Source organism: Vigna unguiculata, chromosome 11, assembly GCF_037176805.1.
Source record: "Vigna unguiculata cultivar grain cowpea cultivar isolate G323 ecotype 2 chromosome 11, ASM3717680v1, whole genome shotgun sequence".
Lineage (NCBI taxonomy): Eukaryota > Viridiplantae > Streptophyta > Magnoliopsida > Fabales > Fabaceae > Vigna > Vigna unguiculata.
In genome coordinates, this window is record NC_140802.1 from 26862513 (window position 1) to 26886104 (window position 23592).

The following is a 23592-nucleotide window of genomic DNA, read 5'->3' on the forward strand; positions in this document are numbered from 1 at the left end:
AATCCAAGTAATAAAATAATTGCATCTCTTGCATTTTTTTTATGAATACCTAAAAAGAATATTAAGAACACAACTTATATGTAAGAGATGTATTAAGTAATAATGTCAAAATTCTACAGTGTCACTGAATAGACAGTGATTACAACAGTTTGTATTGAATGAAAAAATCATTACCAAAATTTGTATAATGAGAAAAAGGTGTAGTATTTCCAGAACAAAATGCTTCACTGTGAATGGATTTGTGATGATTGGTATCTGCAGTAAAGAAAACAAAATAAAAAATTGTGTTGGTAAATGTACATCTGAATGTTTATGTTATTGTATTGGAGATAAGTAAATGTATTTATTGGCAAGAAGTTTTAAGAACAAATGAATACCTCAAAAAGTTTATTTTACCTGAGGAGTTCATCATCATATTTGAAATCTTTGTTGACACAATGCTCTTCCTTTTTCTTCTTGCATTTGTTGATAGATTTACAGCCATTTGTTTATGTTTGTTTATGCATACAATTGTTGTTATGCATACACTATTATGTTTCCAGAAGTTTATACATACACTTGTTGTTTTATTTGTTTACACATTGAAGAGAAGTTCAATAAAATAAACATTTTGTTGGAGGATGTGTTGAATATAAAGGGACATAGTCAGTTTTCCATGCTGAATATTCCTAAGGTAGATAATGTAAGTACAATCTTTTTATAAAAAAGAACAACCAAGTCACTAATATGGAAACTGTAACTTTTGATCAATATCTGGAACAACGTACCTTTTGATATGGAATGTCAAAATTCATGATTTGCAGACACTGAGATGCTTCTGTTTAGACTTTGCATCTGTGCTATAATACCTTTTTAGACCAACACATAAGTACTATGCTTGATAATAGTCAACCATAAAAGTAGAAATTTGTTTCTACATTTACTTTACAACGAAACTAATGGAAATAATTTTTGAATCATTCATGAAAGAAAAAGAATGGCAGCTTAATATAATTTCAATTGTCCTTTGATAAAAAATGAATACACGTGCTGTTTAACTTTTTAAAACATAAATACACTACAACTTTGAATACACGTGTGTTTGAGAGTAACAAATTAAATTTATTTTATTGCATTGTTTTTATAAAACAAATAATGTTCTGAGATAGTATTACAATACAAAGATAACGAAATTATAATGTTAGAAATATTTACAACTTCAATCCTGTGTTAAAATTTTTGTTAAAAAATTAAATTTGTTAATAAGTTTTATTATCACAAATGAATATTCTTTGTAAAACATTAATATTAAAATAATCTTAGTTCTAATGATGTTTTTTTAAGAAATATATATAAAAGTAATACATAACTATAAAAAATAATTTGAAACATGAAAATAAGTAAAATCAAAGTAAGTAAAATATTAAAGTTCACCAAAATTAACATATGGATAATACTTTTAGATATAGCTTCTACTTATTAGAAGCAACAAAATGACGATGGATAGAGTCTTACAAACCAAAACAAAGCAAACTTGCTTTAAAGTGGAAACAAAAAACATAAATACCAGCTAAAGTTCATAAAAGAAAAGTAAAATATCAAAAGCTAAACTCTTTTTTGACATAGACTTTTATCTTCTTCTTTCTCATTTGGTTGTGAGCTGCAAACAAAATAACATCCCCTTCTTTCAACCGATTGAATATGCAAAAGTCCTTCCATCCCTTTCCAATCTTAGTGGACTTCTTAGGTGAATTATGCACCAAAAGCTTACACTGAACAATGCATGTGTTGGTCGATCCCTGCAATTCCAACCTCTTGAATCTACGTTTGCAAACATAAGCTACAAAGTTAGTTGGTAGGTCCTGCAAAAAATTAACAGTTAAATAAATAAAAACTTCTATGAAGTGGATAGCATATAAAAAACAATATAAAAACACATTGTTCACCAGATGGCTAGCTTGGCTTTGAGATTTTGTCAATTTCACTCTAAAAAACTGTTTTGATAGCAATCGATGTATGTTTGAAAGAAATTTGGCAGCAGTTGATATTGCAGTCATGTTAGAGAATACAATAATTTGGAATGTTGAGTTTCCAACATATATGAATAAGATTTGATGGATATGCTGAAATTTATAAAAAACTCTTAGGTTAGACCAACCATCAATCAGCAATGGATTATTGACATCCATATTATAAGTTAACTGATGACGATTTCCTTTAATATCTTCCAACTGCCAAACAGGTCCTAATTCTTTAGCAAACATAGTAACAAACATATGATCAACATGACCGAACTCCTAAAATTCCAGTGGTCAACAAAAAAAAAATAGGGTCAATAAAATTTGAAAAAATGACTGTAATAAACTGAATCTCAGCAAATATTAAACTGATATACAACAAAGTAAAAAAAAATCATTTCTTATGAAAGCAAAATTTTATAAATTTAAACTATTATTGGAAAGTTAACATTTTTTTAAGACAAAAAAGATTTGTAACGAAGAAGAACAAATGAAGAAAAAAAATTGAAATCATCCAAATGTCGTATATTTAAACGATTGTTGAAGAAATATAAGATTTTAAACATTAAAAAACATAGTGACAAAGAGATGCATGTTTGATGAAAGAAGAAACAGTTAGACAGAGATGAAAAGTGAAGAAGAAAAAGAAAAACCATAGATTTAAACCATTATAAAATAAAGTTTTGATTTTTATGTAAAAAAAATAAGGGTTCGAACACTATTTTCAAAAATGAATGGCTGAAGGAAGAAAAAACATTTACAGTACATTTGAAGGGCTAATTTTGAAGAACGAACATATATTTCAACACTACAAGAAAACTGTTTATTACCGATGGACAAATTTTGACGGATATAAATTCATCGGTAATTTCTTTTTTTCGACAAATTTATCGACGGATATTCTTTACGAACATTACCGACGGATCAATTCGTCAGTAATATGTTTTTGAAAATTTTTTATTTATTTACCGACGGATTGATCCGTCGGTAAGTTTCCCAGATACTGTGCACTAATTTACTAACGGAACTTACTCCTTTACCGACGGATTATTTCCTTAGGTAATTTCCTTGCTGAAATTAAAATCGAATTTCTCTCTTCCCCCAATTTAGTTTCCCTGAAAACGCGAAAAGGAGGGTGCAGAGGGAAGAAGGTGCAGAGCAGCGTGGTGGCGCGAGCGGTTTCGTCCAACCCTTTTCCGATTCAAGGTTTTTCCTCGTGCCGGCGTGACGTTGCGACAGTGAGTGTGCCCTGGCTTTGTCGTGACGTTCGTGGGTGCGACGCAATCAACAGCAGGGAGCTCCGTCTGCGTTCTCTGTCGAGGTCACCGGCGTAGTGGAGTGGTGTGGTGCAGAGCAACCCCTTTTCTGATTTGACTTTGCCGGCGCGACGCTGCCACAGTGAGCATGCCCTGAGTCGTTCGTGACTTCATGGGTGCGGTGAAATTGAATTCATGATCTCCGTCAGCGTTCTCCGTCGAAGTCACCAGCATAGTGGTAATTGACACTATTCCTTTGATTTCTTTATCTCTCTACATATTCTCATTGTCATTTTGTAATTGGTAAGGATTTTTTGGGGGACCACCGTGGTTAAAGCTTTGGATTGGCGGAGGCAGCAGCTATCAATTTTTTGGGTGCTTAAGCGCGAGTGTGAGCCATTGCAGGTATGAGCTTTTTCTCTTTCTCTTTGGAGCGATAATTGATTGATGTTATTTTTTGTTTTTATGTTAATTTGATTATGTGTTTGAGCTGGTAGGCAGAGATGTGGTGGGGAGAAGAGTGTAAAGTGTGTGTTGATTGATTGAAATGGATAATTAAAGTGAAAGGTTAAATGTACATTTGGATTTTGAAATTTGGTTTAGAGTGCCCCCTCCTTATGTAATTGTTTTTGTTTTGCAACATCTTGCAAGTAGGCTTTGGCCTCATGAGTGTAGTATATTTGGTGCTGCTTTACTAAAAATTTCCCTTCATCACTTGATGCTAGTTTTGTTACTGATATATTATGTTGGTTTGCTCTTAATTACACTTTAATCATTCCCTCGCCTTTCCTTTACTTGAAAGGCATGAAGTCAAAAACGTATTAAATAATACATGAAATTTTAAGTGCAGTTCTATACAAACAATTGTAATCATAGTTTGACTAGGTTCTTTCGATTACGACAATGATGAGTTTCATAACTCTTCAAATATCTTACCCAATAAGTGAGATATATATTCCCACAATATGATACTTTTGGGAACATCTCATTATTTTACATGGCCTTCCATGTTGGACTTAAGTAATAATAGGTTTATTACTTAATTCCCATGTTCTTTCACTATCACAAATGTAACACTGTCTATCTTTGCCTTGTCATAAAACATGGGCGAAGTTCCCAGCCACCGTCGTTGGGTGTATGACCGTTGTTACAGTGGTAGGAGAGGCTTGAAGGAATCTTTTGTGATAGGAATTGAAGAGTTTATCCAGACGGCTCGTCAATATAAATATTATGCTCTTGAGGGAGGGATTTGATGTCCATGCATCAAGTGCGAATGTACTCGTATTTTGAAAGACGAAGAAGTTAAGTTCATCTATACAAAAAAGGATTCATGTCAGATTACTGGATTTGGACATTTCACGGTGAAGAGGTGCATCTGTTTATTTGGGTGATCATGAAAGATGTCTTCCTAGTTCAAGCACGGTTGTACCTACCTTTGAGATGAATTAGGCAATGTATATGCAAGAGATGTTGAATAATGCTCTTGGCCAACATGCTTCATTTGAACAAGTTAACGATAATTGTTTAGAAGAATTTCCAAATGAACTCACTCAGAGGTTTTACAATTTATTGGCAGAGGCAAATGAACCTGTCGTTGAAGGGGTAAGGGAGTCAAAGTTGTCTGTATGCATTAGACTTCTAGCCTTCAAATCGAACTGGAACATTCCCAACCAAGCATTGGACCAAATGGCAAAACTAATTTTAGATCTAACACCACCAAATAATCCTTTGCCGAACAATTATTATGAAGCAAAGAAATTAGTTTCAAAGTTGGGATTGGAATCTAAGAAGATTGATTGTTGTGTGAATGACTGTATGCTTTTTTACGACAATGATAATGGAAAAAATGATGCATCCTTGCTACAATGCAAATATTGTGGGCAACCACGATACCGCACAAAACATCCAGAACAAAGGCAAAAAAAAACCAATACCATTGAAGTCCATGTTTTACTTGCCTATAATTCCAAGACTGCAAAGAATGTTTGCTTCAATGCAAACAGCACAACATATGACATGACATTATGAGAACAAAATAGAAGGCATGCTACGACATCCATCTGATGGGGAAGCTTGGAAGCACTTTGATCGAAAGCATCCATCTTTCGCCAGTGATCCCCGTAACGTGCGACTTGGTCTATGTACGGATGGCTTTAATCCATACATTCAGGCATCATCATCCCCTTATTCTTGTTGGCCAGTGATTGTTACTCTATATAATCTTCCACCTGAGATGTGTATGACTAAGCCTTATATGTTTTTAACGTGTCTTATACCAGGTCCATCTAATCCAAAGGCATCTATAGATGTTTATCTAGAGCCCTTGATTGATGATTTGAATAAGTTGTGGAATGGTATTTGGACGTATGATGTTTCAAGGAAACAAAATTTTCTAATGCGGGCAGCTTTGATGTGGACTATTAATGATTTCCCTGCATATGGAATGCTATCCAGTTGGAGCACACACGGTAGATTATCTTGTCCGCATTATATGGAGCACACTAAGTCATTCACATTAACTTATGGTCGGAAAAGTTGTTGGTTTGATTGTCATCGTCTATTCTTGCCCATAGAGCATCCATTTAGGAGGAACAATAAGGCATTTCGGAAAGGGGAAGTTGAAAAGGATGGGCCACCTCCGATTTTGACCCCATCACAAGTATGGCGAAGAGTCAAAGATTTTCCAAAAGTAACTGAAAGTGGTGTGACAAGGATGGATGGGTATGGAGAATGGCATAATTGGACTAAAAGAAGCATCTTTTGGGATCTTCCATATTGGAAAGATAACTTGCTAAGACATAATCTTGATGTGATGCACATCGAAAAAAAAATTTTTGACAACATCTTCAACACGGTGATGAATGTAAGTGGCAAGTCAAAAGATAATGACAAGGCAAGAAGAGATATAACTTTGTATTGTCGGCGGAGAGACTTAGAGTTGCAGTCACAGACTAATGGGAAGTTGCTGAAGCCAAAAGCAAATTACACCTTAACAAAAGATGAAGCTAAAATAGTTTGTCGTTGGATCAAAGAGCTTAGAATGCCAGATGGTTATTCTTCTAACTTGGCAAGATGTGCAGATACTGAAAAAGGTAGTATTCATTGTATGAAAAGTCATGATTGTCATGTCTTCATGGAGACATTACTTCCTATTGCGTTTAGCTCATTACCAATGCATGTGTTAAATCCTCTAATAGAAATTAGTCACTTCTTTAAAGATTTGTGCTCAACGATATTAATGGGGGACTCAATAAGAAGATTGGAGGAAAATATTCCACTTATTCTTTGTAAATTGGAAAGAATATTTCCTCCAGGATTCTTCGATTCAATGGAGCATCTACCTATTCATCTTCCATACGAAGCATGGCTTGGCAGACCAGTGCAATATAGGTGGATGTATCCGTTTGAAAGGTGATATGATTACTATATTTTGTATATCTTGTTCATGTCCTTCCCTAATGTATTCGTTTTCTTCATATAGACTTATGGGGGAATCAAAACGTTCTGTAAAAAACAAAGCTAGAGTAGAAGCAATTTGTGCAGCTTACTTGCATCGTGAGACCACATATTTTTGTTCTCATTATTTAAAAAACTTCATGTTATTACCAAGCAATCATAGGAATGATACACAATGGCAAAGTCAAACATCTGAGTCAACATTATCAGTGTTTCAACAAGTTGGTCGTCATGCAGGCAAGGAGGCCACTCATTGGTTAACTGATGTTGAATTGAACTCTGCTCATGTGCATGTGTTGATCAATTGCACTGAAGTTAAATCTTACCTTGAGTATGTTCTAATCTCATTTTTTACAACGTCAACAGTTTTGTAATGATTCTAAGCAATTTGTATCTGTAATATAATGATTCCTCTTAACAGTTCCTTCCTTGTGGCTGACAAAATACCTCAACCAAATGCTTCTGCCAACATACATTCAAAGTTTCCTTACTGGTTCATAAATCAAGTAAGTATGGTCCTATTAATGAAACCAACTTGGTTAACTTGATTTAACTATCTATTGTCACATATTTGTAGGTTTATAACGAGCCATTAAGTCTTAGGAATCAAGAGCTAAGGGATTTGGCAAATTGGCCCATGAGATGCGTCAAAGAATGGCACACATACTTTGTCAATGGGTACAAGTTCCACACCAAAGCGTGGTCGAACGGAAAGAAAACAATTAACTGTGGTGTGTACGTCAAGGGCCTCACTGAGGGTGGTTATGATGATTTTTATGGGACCATTCTTAAAATATATGAGTTAGAGTACAACACTTGTACTTCTCCAAAGAGAGTTGTTGTTTTTTATTGTGAATAGTTTGATCCTTCAAGAAGAGGTACAAGAGTGGATCCTAGGTATAATATTGTTGAGCTTCAAATAAGTTCAAGATACCAACCATTTGATCCATTCATTCTTGCAAACAATGTTAGACAAGTGTATTATGTGCCATATCCAGCATTTCGCATTGATAAACGTGGGTGGTGTGTTGCAATACAAACCAAACCTAGGTGTCGCATTGATTCAAATGAGGTAGAAGAGGATATCGCCTACCAAGTTGATCAAATGTCACATGCCAATGAAATAATTGAAGTAGAAGGTGTGTCTGGATTGCATGACTTTGATGGTGATCCTGAACAATTGGAAAGACCTACACAAGAAGATGAACACGAATATGATAATGAAGAAGAAGAAGAAGAAGAAGAAGAGGAAGAAGAAGATGAAGAAGATGATGATGAAAATTATGATGAAGAGGATGATGATTAAAGAAGTGTTTGAAGCCATTTTCATTGAAAGTAGAATTGTATTATGACTTAATTGAATGATCACCTATTAGTTAAATCTTTATGATGCTTTTCATTTTCTTGCAAATTTTAGATTATAATTTTATTGATACATGATTAAGCTTTCCACTTCTTTACCATATTCTCATAGTTTCAATTTCAGTTAGTTTTCAATGACATCCGGAGGTTAATCTAATCCTGATAAAGGGAAGGAAATAGTAAAACGTAAAGAAAAGAGGGCGCCAAAAAAGGCCCGCTATGTTCTGAGGATTCCTAGTATTGTAGCATCCACATCCATTCCACCCCCTGCCACTGGCACACATAGTGCACCCATACAGTCCCCCTCTCCAGCTATTGTACCATCACCATCGCCATCAACCCCTCTTGTGGTACCCACACCACCCCCTTCTATGGTACCCACACCACCCCCTCCTGTGGTACCCACACCACCCCTCCTCTTTCATCTACAATAACCTTCTCCCTCATTTTCTGGTGCTTTGCACAATATTGCTATACCTTCCCCATCATCAGTCCCTTCTCCTAATATTGTTGGCACCTCAGATACTACTGATGTGGTTGATGTTGACCCTCCTCTTCATGAGCGACCCATGATTGAACCGTTTAATCGAGGATAATACTTTCTATCAAGTTAAAAATTTATTTCATTACAACTTGTGTTCTTTCATATGACTTTTGTTTAATGAATATGCAGATTTCTTCCTTCTAGGGTTGCTTCCCAGGCCGTCACACAGTCTATTAAGCAACAATTTATGACAGCTTGGCCGTCATGGGGAGCAATACCTCCAGAAGACAAAGAACATTTTTGGCAACGTTTTAAGGTAACATGTAATCAAAGTTATTCTCTTATCATTCCTTCTATTGGTTAACACTGAACTGTCTTTTCACTATTATTGTTGATTTGCACTTTATTCATTGTCATAGAGGAAGGTGCAGTGGAAACCTGAGCATGAAGCAGAAATTCATAAAAATTTTCACAGCAAAGCATCTCATAGATTATCTGAGATGTTTAGAGAGGCTCGAAATGCAGGCCAACGACCTTACTGGCAAGGGGATGATGTTTGGAATAATTTGCTAGCACATTGGAATTCTCCTACATACAGAAATAAGTGTGTTACAGCGCAAAGGAACCGAGGTTCTGAAAAGGGTGGAAGCCTACACACTGGGGGTTCCATTACCACCCATGAGCATGCCATTCGTATGGTAAACAAACCTCCATTCTTAATTAAGTTATTGAAATTGTATCATTTTTAGAATTTCTGTATATGTATTTGTTTTGTTACAAGCAAAGGAGCTAGGACGAGCTGCTCATATTGATGAGGTATTTCAACAAATTCATATGCGCAAAGGAACTGACCAGTTTGTTGATGAAAGATCTCGGAGGACATATGTAAGCAAACACTTTAAATTTATTATAAGAAAACTTCAATTTTATCTTATTTAACTAATTTCTCATTATTTTATTTAATATAGGAACAATTTGAGAATAGACTTTCACAGGTCAGATCTGAACAAGGCTCATGTGCTGGTGGATCACAAGATATCATTGATGATCCTGCTACAGATGATACGATTAGGACAAAGTGTTGGGTTGAGGTTGTCGGGGGTAAGAATAAAGGAAGAATATATGGGACAAGACAACTTGCAGGTGGAAGCAGTGGCATAAAGCCCCAATCTACTGCATCCACCTCTAGTGCTGAAGAAGTTACCTTCCTCAAACAACGACTGCAAGAAACTGATGAAAAACTAAAAGCAACTGATCAACAATTGCAAGAAAACGATCAGGCTTATGCAGAATTGAAAGGTCAATTTCAGTCGTTACAAAACATACTCCTGACACTTCTGCCTCCTGAGCAACAAGTCCTTCGACAGGCTGTATCCAACCTAACACAGTCTCAGCAACAGCCTGCACCTGCCCAGCCTACAACAGTCCAACCAAGCACTGAGCAACCCGACCAAGTGCAGTCCAACCCAATTCCAGACCCTGCTGATTCTGATGATGACTATGTAGATTATTAGAGTTTATGACTTATGACATTTATGTTTAAACTTAATGTACAGTTGACATTGTCTTTGCACCACAACTTATGTTTGATTATTCATATTGAATTTGGAAGTTCCTTATTAGATATCTTGTATGAATTTATGTAGTCTATATGAGTTGATTGTAAATATGCAGGTCTGTACTGAATTAGCAGGTCTCCTTGTGTTGAATTAGCAGGTCTGCTTGTGTTGAATTGGTGTGGTAAATTATATATTATAAGTGATTCTGTAGTCCTGGCTTATTTTATCGAAGGATTTACCAACGGATATATCTGTCGGTAATGTACAATCAAGTTACCGACAGATATATCTGTCGGTAATGTGCACAAGACAACTTTTTTATGATATCATTTTCGAAGGATTTACCGACGAAATCTTCCTTTGATAACCTTTACCGACGGATGCTGGCCGTCAGAAATTACTGACAGATGATGTCCGTCGGTAATTACCAACGGATTATTCCTTCGGTAATTACCGATAGACGTCATTCGTCGGTAAATATTGGCCTTTTACCGACGAAATTTTGCCCGTCGCATTTCTGTCTGTAAAACTACATTACCGACGGATTTTTGGCTTTACGGACAGAATATGACCGTCGGTAATTACTGTTTTTTTTTGTAGTGCAAGTTTTTGTAAACAAAACATACCTGATTATGAACAAAATACATTGTAGTGAACCTTCCTAAGGTTATTCTGGCAGGCACAGGGACAAAGGTATCCATGGAGGGTGAAGGAGAGGTATCCATGGAGGGTGAAGGGAAGTGACTGTTCTACTTTGGATACTCAACAATTTTATACATAGCAAAACACTGTTTCAAATTCTAATTACTTTACGAATAAAATATATTTCTTTAATGCTTTCATATCTATTTATTACAAATTAAATATATAAAAAAATTATAAATTAACAATTAAAAATTAAGAATAAATATAGAACATTAAAGGTTTATTAAAAGTTAGAAATTTAAAAATAATACAAATTGGAAGTTTAAAGAGTCATATAAAAAATTGAGAAAATAAAATATTAAAAACAATATAATGTAAATTTTTTAAAAACTAAAAAGATTACAAATTAAAAAAAAATACAATTTGGAAGTTTAAAGAGCAATATCAAAAATTGAGTAAAATAAAATATTAAAAAATATATAATGTAAACTTTTTAAAAAATAAAAAGATAAAAATATTAGAAATTTATAGAAAAAAAAATCAAATTAATAGTTGAAAGAATAATACAAAAAATTTAAACACATACAATAATAAAGAAATTATATTTATTAAAAATTTCAAATATTACACATTAGTAAAAATAAATCTTTTTAAAAAAATACAAATATTACAAATCATTAAAATAAAAATAAAAATTAGAAATTCAACGACTAATAAAAAAATAAAAAATAATTATACAAATAAAAGGCATAAAAAGTCTAAATGAATTTCATCTTTTGTCTTGGTCAATTAGTCATTAAAGAATCAAACAACAATAGAAATAGAAAATAATTAATAAATGCCAGTTTTTTATTCAGTGATTACAAAAAAAATATTACAAATAAATTCCTTCCAAAAAATGAAATAAATTAATTGATGGAGTAAACTTTCAATGAATGTCGAATTTTATTTTGGTTAATTAGAATTAGAATTAAAAAATTTATTATGTTCAGAAATTATTTTTAAATAATAAAAGATAAATAAAAAAATTATCATTTTATTACAATGTTAATAAAAAGAATAACTTATAAATTAAAAAAAAATCATTTTATTACAATGTTAATAAAAAAATGATCATTTTATTATCATTTGAAAATTTGAAATAAGTTATATATGTTGTGCAACAAAAAATGTAGTCAAAAGATGCACTATAGAGCAAAACTTAATCTCTTTGATGTAGCTAGCATGATAGTGTAGTTGACACAAAAAAATAAGATCAACAAAGTAAATTTAAGCTAGCAACATATCAACACACATAACAAAAAATAATAGTACATGTATGTAATATGAAATATATTTTTACGAATATTGATTGCTAAGATTGAAATGTAAACAAATACTAAAAGACAAAAATCTTTTAAAAAAAAGTACACATACAATAAACTTGCTTTCATTTAGGTACCACGATTATAGTGTTGACAATATAAAATAAGTCTCACTGAAAAAATAATTATGGATTCAACTTGAGCAATAAGTAAAATACTTCATAAATAAATAAAAAGAAATTTGAAATGAATGTTTTAAAAATTAAAACAACTAAAGAACAAAACAAATTGTAGCTAGCATGATAGTGTAGTTGACAAAATAAATAATATCAACACATTCAGATTCAGCTAGCAAAATATAACGATGTTCACAAATCAACAGAAAACAAAAGATAAATACTATATGTAACCTGAAAAATATTTTTACGAATAATTGATTGATAACATTGAAATGTAAACAAATGCTGAAAGACTAAAATCTTTTAAAACAAAATACAAATACAATACACTTCCTTTGATGTAGCTAGCATGATTATGGTGTTGATAATAGAAAATAATATCAACACAGTTTGACTCTACTAGCAAATTGTGAATGCACAAATAAAAAGTCAATCCTGTTCAGCAATAAGTAATATAGTTCATAAATAAATAAATAGAAACTTCAAGTCAATGTTTTGAAAATGATAACTTAAGAACAACAAAACATATTGGTTATGAGTATCAGCAAATGTTTTCCAAAAAATAAAACATAACCAAGATAAAAATACAAATAAAGTCTAGTACAATTTTCATTCACTTTTCAATCTTGATGTTCTTCTTCAACATCTTTACTGGGATCTTCTTGTTTTCTTGAACCGCAGATCGATTCTGCCTTTTAATTGCTAGGACACGTGCTTTGGTAGCCAAATCAAAGCTAAGATTCTCCAAATGAGATGACTCTTTCTGGGTTAACTCATCATTTTCAACATCAATTACTGGTTGATTGACCAAAGCTTCCTCTGTAGAAACAGGGCTTGATCCTATAGTGTTCAAATGATCACTTAGAGCCTCAACATCATTTGATTCTTCAGTGAATTTGATCAGCAAATTCTAAAAATAAACTTGAAAGAGTTAGCATATAAAAAAATTTAGAAAAAGAAGTATAGTTGTAATATTAGCATACCTCTGTAATGGTATCAAGTGCCATCTCATTTGTAATCTGCTTAAGTTTACTTTCTTCTTCATTTCTAGAGTATACATCCTAACAAATACATTAAAGTCAAAAAATAGTAAAATTAAAAATACATATATGAAAAGACCTAAACAGAAATAAATCAGATCTTACCAAATCACTAAAGCTTTCAATGATTTTTTCATCCATGCAGACTTTTTTAACTCTGAATGATTGCTCAAATTTGCTATTATAATCATTCTTGCACTCAACTTTGAACAGATAGGTCTTATCAATGAGGACTTCAAACTCTTTAGGCAAGTTACCAACAGTAGTGTACTATGAAAAGAAGTAGAAATGCAGATGATTGAACTTAATGAAAAAGAATTTGATCATGATTTATTTCACTATATAGGATACTTAACCTTGTCTTGTAAGTCAAGAATATCATAGCATGATTTCTTCAACATTGCACTTGCATCACGATCAAATACAACAAAAGTTGTAGAATCAGTAGCATCAATTACACGAAGTCTAAGTTTAAACCTAAGCAAAGAAAAATAGAACATTAGTGATTTATTCAAATACGTCTATTAGTAAAATTAGTAAAATTAGAGAAAAAAGAATTATGAAGATTAATAATATTACCTAGGTGTAACCTTAATGACATGTTTGTTACATTTCTCACAAAAAAACATTTTGGAGTCAGGATAAACAACTTTGTTGCAGATACATGTTGTGTACCACCAATCATCATGATCTAGAACATGTTTGATAGTAGCCTTCACTACAAAAGTACTTTCCTGGAACATAAATAATGCAACAATACAAAGCATAGTATTCAAACTAAACAATTTAAATGAAAGAGAGAGGAAAATAATTTAACCTGTTTAAAATCTTTGAGACCTTCAATTGAGCATCTAGGATGCAGCTTAATGAAATCTTCTTCTAAGCTAACTTTTGAAGACTGACCAAGTTGGGTAAGAGGTTGAGAAGGAGATTCAGTACCATCCCACATCCTACAAAAAAAATAGGCAAATTAAACGAAAATAAAAAAATGCAAAATGTACTTACATTTTTTTCAACTTGGTATCATCTTCACCATCACAGTTAAAAATTATCCTCGTACAATTCATACAGTTTTGAATAGAAACTTTATCTATAAAATATATAAAGATGTCAAACAATTTTTAAAAAATTACTACATTTGTTAAAAATGTCAAAAAGTTAGTTACCTTGGAAGATCTTGACTTTGCAATAATGTAAAACAATGACAACATATTGATCCTCTCCAGAGGCAAGAAATGCATTTAACATATTAACATATTGACCAAATAAAGTACACTCCAGTCGATAACTATTGCATGATGTAAAATTTCGTTAGATAAGAATAATGTTAAACATAAAATAAAAGAAGAACAATACTCTTACCCATCATCAAATTCAATAAGAATGACATTCATCTTGGTCTTCTTACCACCTTTCTCTAACTCTCTCTTTGTTCCAACACTAGTAAACATTCCAATGACATCTAAAAAAAAATAAAACAATCAAAAAATATAACATGAATAAAAATTTAAACGCAAAGAAGAAAAAAAAAATTAATATACTTACTAACTAAGTAATCTATGTCAAAACTAGGTGCTTTGATGGTTGAAAAAGGGGTGTATGGAATACTAATATTGGGAACTAAGGTAGATTCTACCAAATTGACCTTGGTTCCAAATTAGAAGTTGATCTTATAGGTGTGATTTGTAGTTCTATAAGAACCACCATTACATGAAACACTAAAAGACTGAATGGAGTAAACCTTATCCTCTTTGATTTCATATTGAAATTTGTATATCAATGTGTGTCTAAGAGACGCATGGATTAGGACACCCTACAAAAGAAATTTCATATATCACATTATAATATAACATGGTAACTAAAAAAATTAAGAAAACTAAAAAAATGATGGACGTTTATAGTATAGTATAGTACCTCTTTGTCTTGAAGAACAATCTCCATGGAAAATGGAGATTTTCCTTTTGTGTAATCTTCTACAAACCATAACCTTACCACTCTTGCAAAGCAGACATGGTGTAAAGAAAACGGAAAATTAGACAATAATGAAGAAAGGATGTTGTGGATAGATGTATTTGTATAGAACATAAAAACATAAGAATAGTCTGATATATTTGTAGAGATAATAAATGAAAAGTAAAACCGTATGCATGTTGTGGTCTTGGTTACACAAATTCAATAAAAATCAGGATAAGCAACTGTCAAACATATGAAGGGGACAAAAGAAAGAAAAACAACTTTTATGAAATGCATACTATGGTTTGTTCAAACCAAAACCGTACCATACTCTGGTTTTGGTTTCCCAAAAAGAGTAAAATGTGGGAAAAGCAAATGGTCAAATATATGAAGAACAGAGAAAAAAACAAAAGCTCTTTTTCACAAAGCTCAATGTTGTGGAATAAAAGGAAAATATGGCAGACAGCAAATGAAAAATAAAAGCTGCAGGACATTTAAAAGGAAATAAAGATATTGTTGGAAGGTTTCAAGAAAAGGAAATATGAAGACAACAAAGAAGAAAAACGAAAGAAGACAAACAAAACTATGAAGAGATGACAAAGCTGAAAATGGAAAGAAGTAACATGATGTAGTCATGTAGCTGCATCGAAGATAAAGGAAAGAAAAGACCTAATGCTAATTAACTGAGGACTCCAACATAAAATATGGCTAAACCTACATATAAAAAAATTCATCATAAGCTTACAAATAAATTATAAGGTTACAAATCAAAACTAAAATGATATCATATGCATAAAAAACATTACTTCCTCTGCATTGAATTTAAACACTGACTGAGAAAACAGATCCACCTTGGGTTGCAATGAAGAAAATTGAGCAATTCCTTTTAAAAAAATCAAAAAACAAAAATCAAACATAATCTTAAAAACTAATTATGATTTAATACCATTACATCTGATACAATACAACAACATCAACAACCAAGAAATCAACAACCACTGATAATAAAACATGAACAAAATAAATTGAGATGAAAATAATATCAATGCATATCAAAATTAAAAATAATAATCACTGTTCCAACTTGAACAGAACTTAGTGAGTTCCAATGACTTCCAACTTCAGACTAAACTCATGACTGTCATTTGGAGACATCCTGTATATCAATCTTCAAAACCTACAAAATAGGTAATCAATAAAAATGTTAAATAATCTTGTAAAAATGAATAGACAGTGAAGGCAAAACCAAAACCTGGTCGCAGAAAACCTAAAAAATATGAAATCAGCCTGTAAAAACAAAAAAATTAGCGTCGAAAAATAAAACAACAAAAACAGAAAAAGATACAAATAAACCCTATAAAAAATTAGCAAAAAATGATCGGAGATGATCGGAGAAACCATAAAAATGTGAAATCAGCCTAGTAGTCGGAAATGATGAAAAACCAAGAACTGATACGAAAAAACCTAAAAAAGAATAAAAAAATGAAAAAAAAATTATCAGAGAGGATCAGAGATGATAGAAAAAACAGAAGAGTAAACGTTGAAGGAAAAAACAAAAAATGATCGGAAGAAACATAAAAAAACCATTAAAACAAAACGAATACATGATCGGAGAGAAGAGTAAATGATAGAAAAAACATAAATAGTAAACGGTGAAGGCAAAACCAAAAACTAATCGGGAAAAACCTAAAAAAACCATAAAAACAAAACGAAAACATGATCGGAGATGATAGGAAAAACATAAAGAGTAAACGGTAAGGGCAAAACCAAAAACTAATCGGGAAAAACCTAAAAAAACCATAAAAACAAAACAAAAACATGATCAGATATGATAGACAAAACATAAAGAGTAAACGGTGAAGGCAAAAACAAAAACTCATTGGATAAAACCTAAAAAAACCATAAAAAAAAATGAAAACATGATCGGAGATGATAGGAAAAACATAAAGAGTAAACGGTGAAGGCAAAAACAAAAACTCATCGGATAAAACCTAAAAAAACCATAAATACAAAACGAAAAAATGATAGGAGATGAGAGAAAAAAACATGAAGAGGAAAAGGTGAAGGCAAAACCACAAAATGATCGGAAAAAGTAGCGTAAAAGAAAGTAGGAAAGTAGCGTGACGACAGAGAGAGATAGTGAGAGAAGAGTGTTGACGACAGAGAGTGAGAGAAGAGTTGTTAGGGTTACGGTAGAGAAAGAGAGTGAGAGAAGAGTGTTGATGGCAGAGAGTGAGAGAAGAGTTGTTAGGGTTAGGATAGAGAGAGACAATGAGAGAAGAGTGTTGACGGCAGAGAGTGAGAGAATAGTGGAGTGTGAAGGAATTAGGGTTTAGAAGATGAGTAACACGTGTAATCGCGAGACTGTGCCACTTGTCAATCAAAGAGAGTGTTACAAAATGCTATTTTGAGTTAATTTTGTGTGTTTTGCTTTTTGTGGGTCATTTAAAAAGTTGCCTTTTGTGCTACCTTGAATTGTATTATTAATAGATTCCTCTGACAGGTTCTCCTCTTCTCAACAAAATATTTTCTCTGCTCCAAAGATTGCACCACAACCCTTACACTAAAGTTCACTATTTCTTTCTATTTCTCGTTAATTTTCCTAGCAGAAAGATGACTCATGGTTTTCTTTCTAGGTCCACTTATAAAATTTACAGACCACTCTCACATAACGAAACTCACGTTGATGACCTTTGCACTTTCTTAATCCAACGTAACAAATTATTATTTTTTTTCTTTTCTTCTTGACTTAACATCTTTTCTCATTCTAAAACTAAAATACCATTAAATAAAAAAAACTAATAAATAAATTACTATTTCTTAATTCAGCCACATAAATCTTCATCAATGACCCATAATGTGCTTTTATTATCTTTTCCTATGACTAGATACAACGAATATGCTCTCAACACTTTCTCTTCCCAAAAATAACATAAAACACCAAAAAATTAATATAGTTTTGCTCTAAAAGGTTCAAACTCACCACTGCCAAGTTCTAAACAAGCACTCCAAACAAACAAATTACCACATTCATTTTGTTATTTACATACACAACAAACATTAAAAATATTTACCACACGATTGACACAGCAAAATAAATGAATATATAAAATATAAAACACACCAAATGCACATAATAACAATAAGAATCCAACACATGACCTCCCAACCTTAACAGAGAGCTTTAATGAATTATGCTACACTTTACTTAGGTATAATTTATTATTTATTAATTTAAATAATGCCCATTCATGCCCACCATTCTTGAAATTTATTTATTTTTCTTGTGTGTTATAAAAAACACTCTCAAAGAAGGGAATGCAAATTCACACTGTAGGTTAAAACTTCTTGAGGCGAAGAATCTTACAATGGTTTAAACACACAACCTAGTTGTACTTCTATCAAGAATTTTTTCTCTAAATTTGACTTGATGTGCTCAGTATTATTTCTAAATTACTTTTGATAATTCTTTATCACATGAATGTAGCACTTGTTGTCATTGTTCTCTTCTTCATGATCAATTTGTCATCCTTTTTATAATTGTTGAAATGATAGGCCTTAAGGAATTTCAATTTTTTTCTTTTTTTGCTGAGACTCTTAGATTTTTTCCTTCCTCTCTTAATGTAGAGAGATCTTGACTTAGAATCCTTTGATTTTGTTCCTCTCTCTAATGTTTAGATTTTCTACAAAAGAAAACTTGTGAAACATATTCTAAAATATCTCGTTAGTAATATAGTATGTGCAAATATCAATCGAGATCATGTCAATTGTTAGTCACATAAAAGTATTTCCATATATATCAAATAACCATTTGATTTGAAAATATTTTTTCTCTATATTATAATTATTAAAAACTGATTTTTAAGAGTTGTGACTTGATAAAATTTTGAATTGTGTTAATGACATTAACCATTTTAAATAATGAAATATTGCTTTCAAATAATATTAAAGCTAATTTAATATCAAAGAGAAATAATAAGACAAAGACTTATTATCAACGCATGTGAGAATGTCTGAGGAATGTAATCATCTTGTAAGTGTACTCGTTTGATCAATTAGGCTATAACTTCTAGTACTAAGTCATCTAGTTAGTACTAAGTCATCTAGTAAGTACTTATCTTATCAATACTCGTCTAATCAATATACATCATCCGATTTAGTACTAAGTCATCTAGTAAGTACTTATCTTATCAATACTCGTCTAATCAATATACATCGTCCAATTTATGATCACGAGATCACTTATGCTCTATAAACACACATTACACTAAACATAATATAGAACAATTAGTTATCTCATTTGTCTAGTGGATCATATGATGTATTTAACTACATATACTACATTAGAAATGTTAAAACACTTTGTAACAAATATTGATTTTGATCCTTCCTTATATCACTTAAACATTGTATCTCATATCATCTGATCGTATCCTTTGTCCATCTTATGTTGCCTGGTGCTTTGTTATTATCAAAACACTTTCATCTAAATGGGTTTTTATAGTCACAACAATATAAAGAAAGATATAGTACAACTTAACAACCTACGACCAAAAGAATTAGAGCAATCATTGTCAAAATTACATAGTGGAATTACTAACCTTACAACATCAATCAAAATATTTTAGATAGTGAAAAAGTGAGTGACTCTTTTTTATCCAAGAGGAGATTAAGAAGGTTGTCTAGAGAGATTGTACTCACCTTGAGAGGTTGATACTCTTTCTTAGGGAGGGTGCACTTGTTATACCTAGAAAATATACTCGTAACCCGAAGAAGTTTGTGTACTCGTTTTGTAATCAATTTTATTTTATTAGTGTAACCCTTAAATATAGTGCTTAAGGGAGAACTGCACATAGCCCATGAGTTTGGATGATTTTGTATAAACTTTCTTTTATGTTTGATTTGCTTATTATTAAGTATTTCAATTATTAAACACGAAAATAGTCTAATATCTAATCAATCCATCATCTCTAGAGCCAACTACACTAACATGGGAAGACTTTGCCTAGGAGGGTTACTAGTAGCATATATAGAAGGGAATCCTCCCCCTTGCTCATCTCTTTTAGTTTGCATAGCATTACTCCCTCATTTTAGTTTGTGGACTCAATTTTGTGTTATAGTAAATGAGTCACAATAACCAATAAAGTTTTGATGATACCAAAACACTCTACCAAACAACTAAGTTTTTGGTTAGAAATGAAGTTATGTTAGACGACTAAGAGAGAACATATAACAGAGAGAGTAAGGTTAAGGAATTGATTAATATTGTTTGAAGATCAAAATATATGATGCATATTTTTTCTTACATGTGCTTAAACAATATATAATCATACATTGTATGTTTAAATGAAAGCAAGAAGTTTGGTAATCGCAAATGCCAAGTCTTAGCATTAGACAAGTCGTAATGTTATACAAGCCTAACAAGTACTAATTATCAACTTAAAACATTAGATGAAACAAGTCTCTACATAACCTAAGTCACTGTGTTAGATGACCAAGGTGCTAAATGACTAAGTTGTTAGCTGACTAGTATTAGGCGACCTAAAGTGTTAGACAACCCAAGTCAACTTAAACCATCAGATGATCAATGTGTCATACGACCTTAACAAGTGAAACATCTTTAGTACGCTTTGATGATTTGATTCATGTTTTTATCTATGATTAAATATACGAATTGATATACTAATCTAAATTTTTGAAGCAAAGATTAAATGTTATGAATTGCAACGTTCAAGAAAATTATCTTATAATAATTTCATTGTAGAAGACTAAAGTTTTTTAAAATAAATAACAAAACAATATAAGCAATAAGAAAATAATATATGTGATTGATGAATGAATTGTTTGATTGATTTAATAGTATTATTGGTCTAATGATTCAAATGCAAAATCAAGTTGCACAAAGTTTCCTTAACATGACAATTCTGAACATTGAAGGGAGAAAAATTTAAATCAAGGCCGAGCTCATTCAAAAAAGGAAAAAAAGATATCCTGAAAAGCATCAGTTGTTTCATAATTGAAGTCTTGAAGAATAACATTGAAGATGATTGATCAAGTCATTCCATATTAAGATGATTGCGATGAATAGCTACAATTCAAAGTTTCAAGGGCTAGTTGAAACTACATTTGTATAGTCGATGCTGAGTTAAGCCACCCGAGAAAAAAAAAGTAGAGAAAAGAGAAAGAATAAAGTGTTGAGAAGTTGTCATAGCATTAGGGTTTAGAGAAATTGGGTTGAGAGCTTGAATATTATAATATACTTCATTGAGTGAAGTTGTAGCTTAGGGGTTATGTTGTACACTCTTGTTTTGAAAGAGTGCCATTTCTTTTATTCATTGTAATTGAGTTTTTTTTATTAATTATAGAGGGAGATTGAGAGTTGTACTTGGAGAGGTTGGTACTTAGAATAGCCTGGAGAGGTTTGTACTCGTGTACCCGGTGAGGTTTAAACTCGTGTACTTGGAGAGGGTGATAATCGTTACTGATCAAAAGTGTTGATTAGTAGAATTTCTTAAGCAAGTTGCTTAAGATACCAGGCTTAACCTTAGGTGGAGCTGAACAAGTATAAATCTGTTGTATGCATTTTCTGTATCCCTACATGTTAGCATTCTAGTTTTGCCTCTTTTTCTTTCATAAAAGTGCCATTTTAGTTTTAATTAGTTTTTATTTTTCTTATGTTAGACTACATTTTTGTTTTTTTGTGTAGAAATTTAAGTTTTTAAGAAAATTCATTTAAAAAGCTTTCTTTAGTAGTGTTTTAATGTAAATAATACTTCTTTGGTGTAGATGTTGAAGTTGAACTTAAAGAGTCAACTAGGATATTTAATTAGACCTCATATCTCAATCTAAACAAGCTGGGCTTTACCAAGGTTGGAATGTTTGGACTACAGGAGGCATTAGTTGTGCCAATGACCATGAAGATGGCCCAAGTGGGGAAAATCATGAGGAAGAAGAAGAACCCACTACTAGATTAAAGGACATTGTCCCTTGCAACCCTTCAGAAGACAGAGGCCCTATGTACTCACAGTTTGAGAGGATGGTACTTCACCAACTAAATGAACTCAATGTGTCTCAAGATGCACATGACACCTTTTGAAATAAGAGGTTCAATGACTTGGGCGGCGAAATCTATGGAATTCATGATCTGCTGACATTATTCTAGACCAGGAACAATCCTTAGGATGACTGAGTGTGTCATCCTTTAGGATCGTGCATTGCATTTGTGTTGTTATGTTGCTTTGTTATGAGTTTTGTCAGATTTTTAGTCAGTAAATTTAAAATTTCAGTTTGTTGATTGTATTAGTTTTTCTTTTCTGTTTCTGTTTTTAGTTTCTTATCCCATGTATCATGTGCTATGATTAATGAAACATTTTCCTTTGTTTGTGTTCTTAATTGCTTTACTTCTATTTGATAAATTTTAAGGGGGAGAAAAATTGAAAAATTGGAACAATTGAATTAAGAAATTGAATTATTAAAGGAATTGGATTAAGAATTGCTAAACTATATTATAGAGGATACCCATACCATTGATAGGGGAAGTAGTGCATCTGTGTGTGCTTGTTATCTTGTGTGTACTGCTTTTGGAAATATTTTTTAGATTTATAAGGATAAATAAGAAATGGAAGATGATGCTTCTCATCAATTCAATACAGGTTGATTCAATAGAGTTTGGCTTCATCCAATCAGGGGGAGATGGTCAGCGTAAATGGTTTTGATGATTTGGTGCGTGAAGATTTGTTGAAGATATATGAAGCCATTGCATTAGAACATGTTGTATCCCTAATTAAATTGATGAAAATGTGAAAACTTGATGATTCACGTGTTTATCAAGCTTGGTATGTGTATCCTAAATCTTGATTTTAAATGATGAAAAAAACATGAAGATGGGTGCTCATAATGTAGACCATTTCGCATTGCATAAATGTATAAGGTATGTTTGTTTTTTTTTAACCTATTGAATTGGATTTTAAGAAGTTAAATGGTTTGCTTCAGTAGTTTTATTTGTTACATATTCAATAAGTTGATTTATTTTTTCATCGACTGATTTCACTTAAGTTAAGTGAAATCAACAAATTGAATGAAAAGCCAACATGTTAAATTTGTTAACAAATTGACTGTATATTCTATTTTTTCTTGAGAGAGGAATAAGAATTACCATTTTGAGTGCAAAATTATTGTGAATTTTATGGAAAACTCTCTCTAGATCATATAGAAGTGAAACCTTTAGTGATTGATCTTGGATCTTTCGTGGAGCAATTTTGCTTGTTTTAGGAACTTGGAGAAAGAGGTTTGGTTGGCTAGGGAGAGCCTTCATTTAGGTTTGATCTTTCTCAAGTTTCTAGGTGGTTCCTAGTGGT

The 23592-nt window shown here is 32.0% G+C and overlaps 3 protein-coding genes and 1 pseudogene across 3 annotated transcripts; 2 read left to right on the top strand and 2 right to left on the bottom strand.

Moving 5' to 3' along the window:
• Window positions 1-4987: 4987 nt before the first annotated feature.
• On the top strand, window positions 4988-8759 carry LOC146881665 (uncharacterized; annotated as a pseudogene).
• Window positions 8760-8787: 28 nt separating this feature from the next.
• On the top strand, window positions 8788-10069 carry LOC146881666 (uncharacterized). Its single transcript, XM_085669292.1, has 4 exons — window positions 8788-8871; window positions 8975-9253; window positions 9342-9440; window positions 9524-10069. The coding sequence occupies exons 1-4, from the start codon at window positions 8803-8805 to the stop codon at window positions 10067-10069; spliced, it is 993 nt and encodes a 330-aa protein (XP_085525418.1). The 5' UTR covers window positions 8788-8802.
• Window positions 10070-12779: 2710 nt separating this feature from the next.
• On the bottom strand, window positions 12780-14226 carry LOC114170253 (uncharacterized). Its single transcript, XM_085668551.1, has 4 exons — window positions 13862-14226; window positions 13388-13759; window positions 13226-13303; window positions 12780-13152 (listed from the first exon to the last, which is right to left on the bottom strand). The coding sequence occupies exons 2-4, from the start codon at window positions 13421-13423 to the stop codon at window positions 12856-12858; spliced, it is 411 nt and encodes a 136-aa protein (XP_085524677.1). The 5' UTR covers window positions 13424-13759; window positions 13862-14226; the 3' UTR covers window positions 12780-12855.
• Window positions 13621-15223, bottom strand: LOC146881667 (uncharacterized). The gene is made up of 6 exons (XM_085669293.1): window positions 15197-15223; window positions 14993-15095; window positions 14645-14744; window positions 14100-14232; window positions 13862-14016; window positions 13621-13759 (listed from the first exon to the last, which is right to left on the bottom strand). Exons 1-6 carry the CDS (start codon window positions 15221-15223, stop codon window positions 13621-13623), a joined length of 657 nt encoding a protein of 218 aa, XP_085525419.1.
• Window positions 15224-23592: the final 8369 nt, after the last annotated feature.

Excerpts from the sequence above, each read along its gene's own strand:
- LOC146881666 (XM_085669292.1), top strand. The coding sequence starts at position 8,803 with ATGACAGCTTGGCCGTCATGGGGAGCAATACCTCCAGAAGACAAAGAA. Across the intron at positions 8,872-8,974 it reads ATTTTTGGCAACGTTTTAAG|AGGAAGGTGCAGTGGAAACC; the intron begins GTAACATGTAAT and ends TCATTGTCATAG. Across the intron at positions 9,441-9,523 it reads AAAGATCTCGGAGGACATAT|GAACAATTTGAGAATAGACT; the intron begins GTAAGCAAACAC and ends TATTTAATATAG.
- LOC114170253 (XM_085668551.1), bottom strand. The coding sequence starts at position 13,423 with ATGGATGAAAAAATCATTGAAAGCTTTAGTGATTTG. Across the intron at positions 13,304-13,387 it reads TTGAAAGCTTTAGTGATTTG|GATGTATACTCTAGAAATGA; the intron begins GTAAGATCTGAT and ends TGTATTTGTTAG. Across the intron at positions 13,153-13,225 it reads CACTTGATACCATTACAGAG|AATTTGCTGATCAAATTCAC; the intron begins GTATGCTAATAT and ends GTTTATTTTTAG.
- LOC146881667 (XM_085669293.1), bottom strand. The coding sequence starts at position 15,223 with ATGGAGATTGTTCTTCAAGACAAAGAG. Across the intron at positions 14,233-14,644 it reads CTTATTGAATTTGATGATGG|GATGTGGGATGGTACTGAAT; the intron begins GTAAGAGTATTG and ends TTTTTTTTGTAG. Across the intron at positions 14,017-14,099 it reads GTCTCAAAGATTTTAAACAG|GAAAGTACTTTTGTAGTGAA; the intron begins GTTAAATTATTT and ends TTTATGTTCCAG.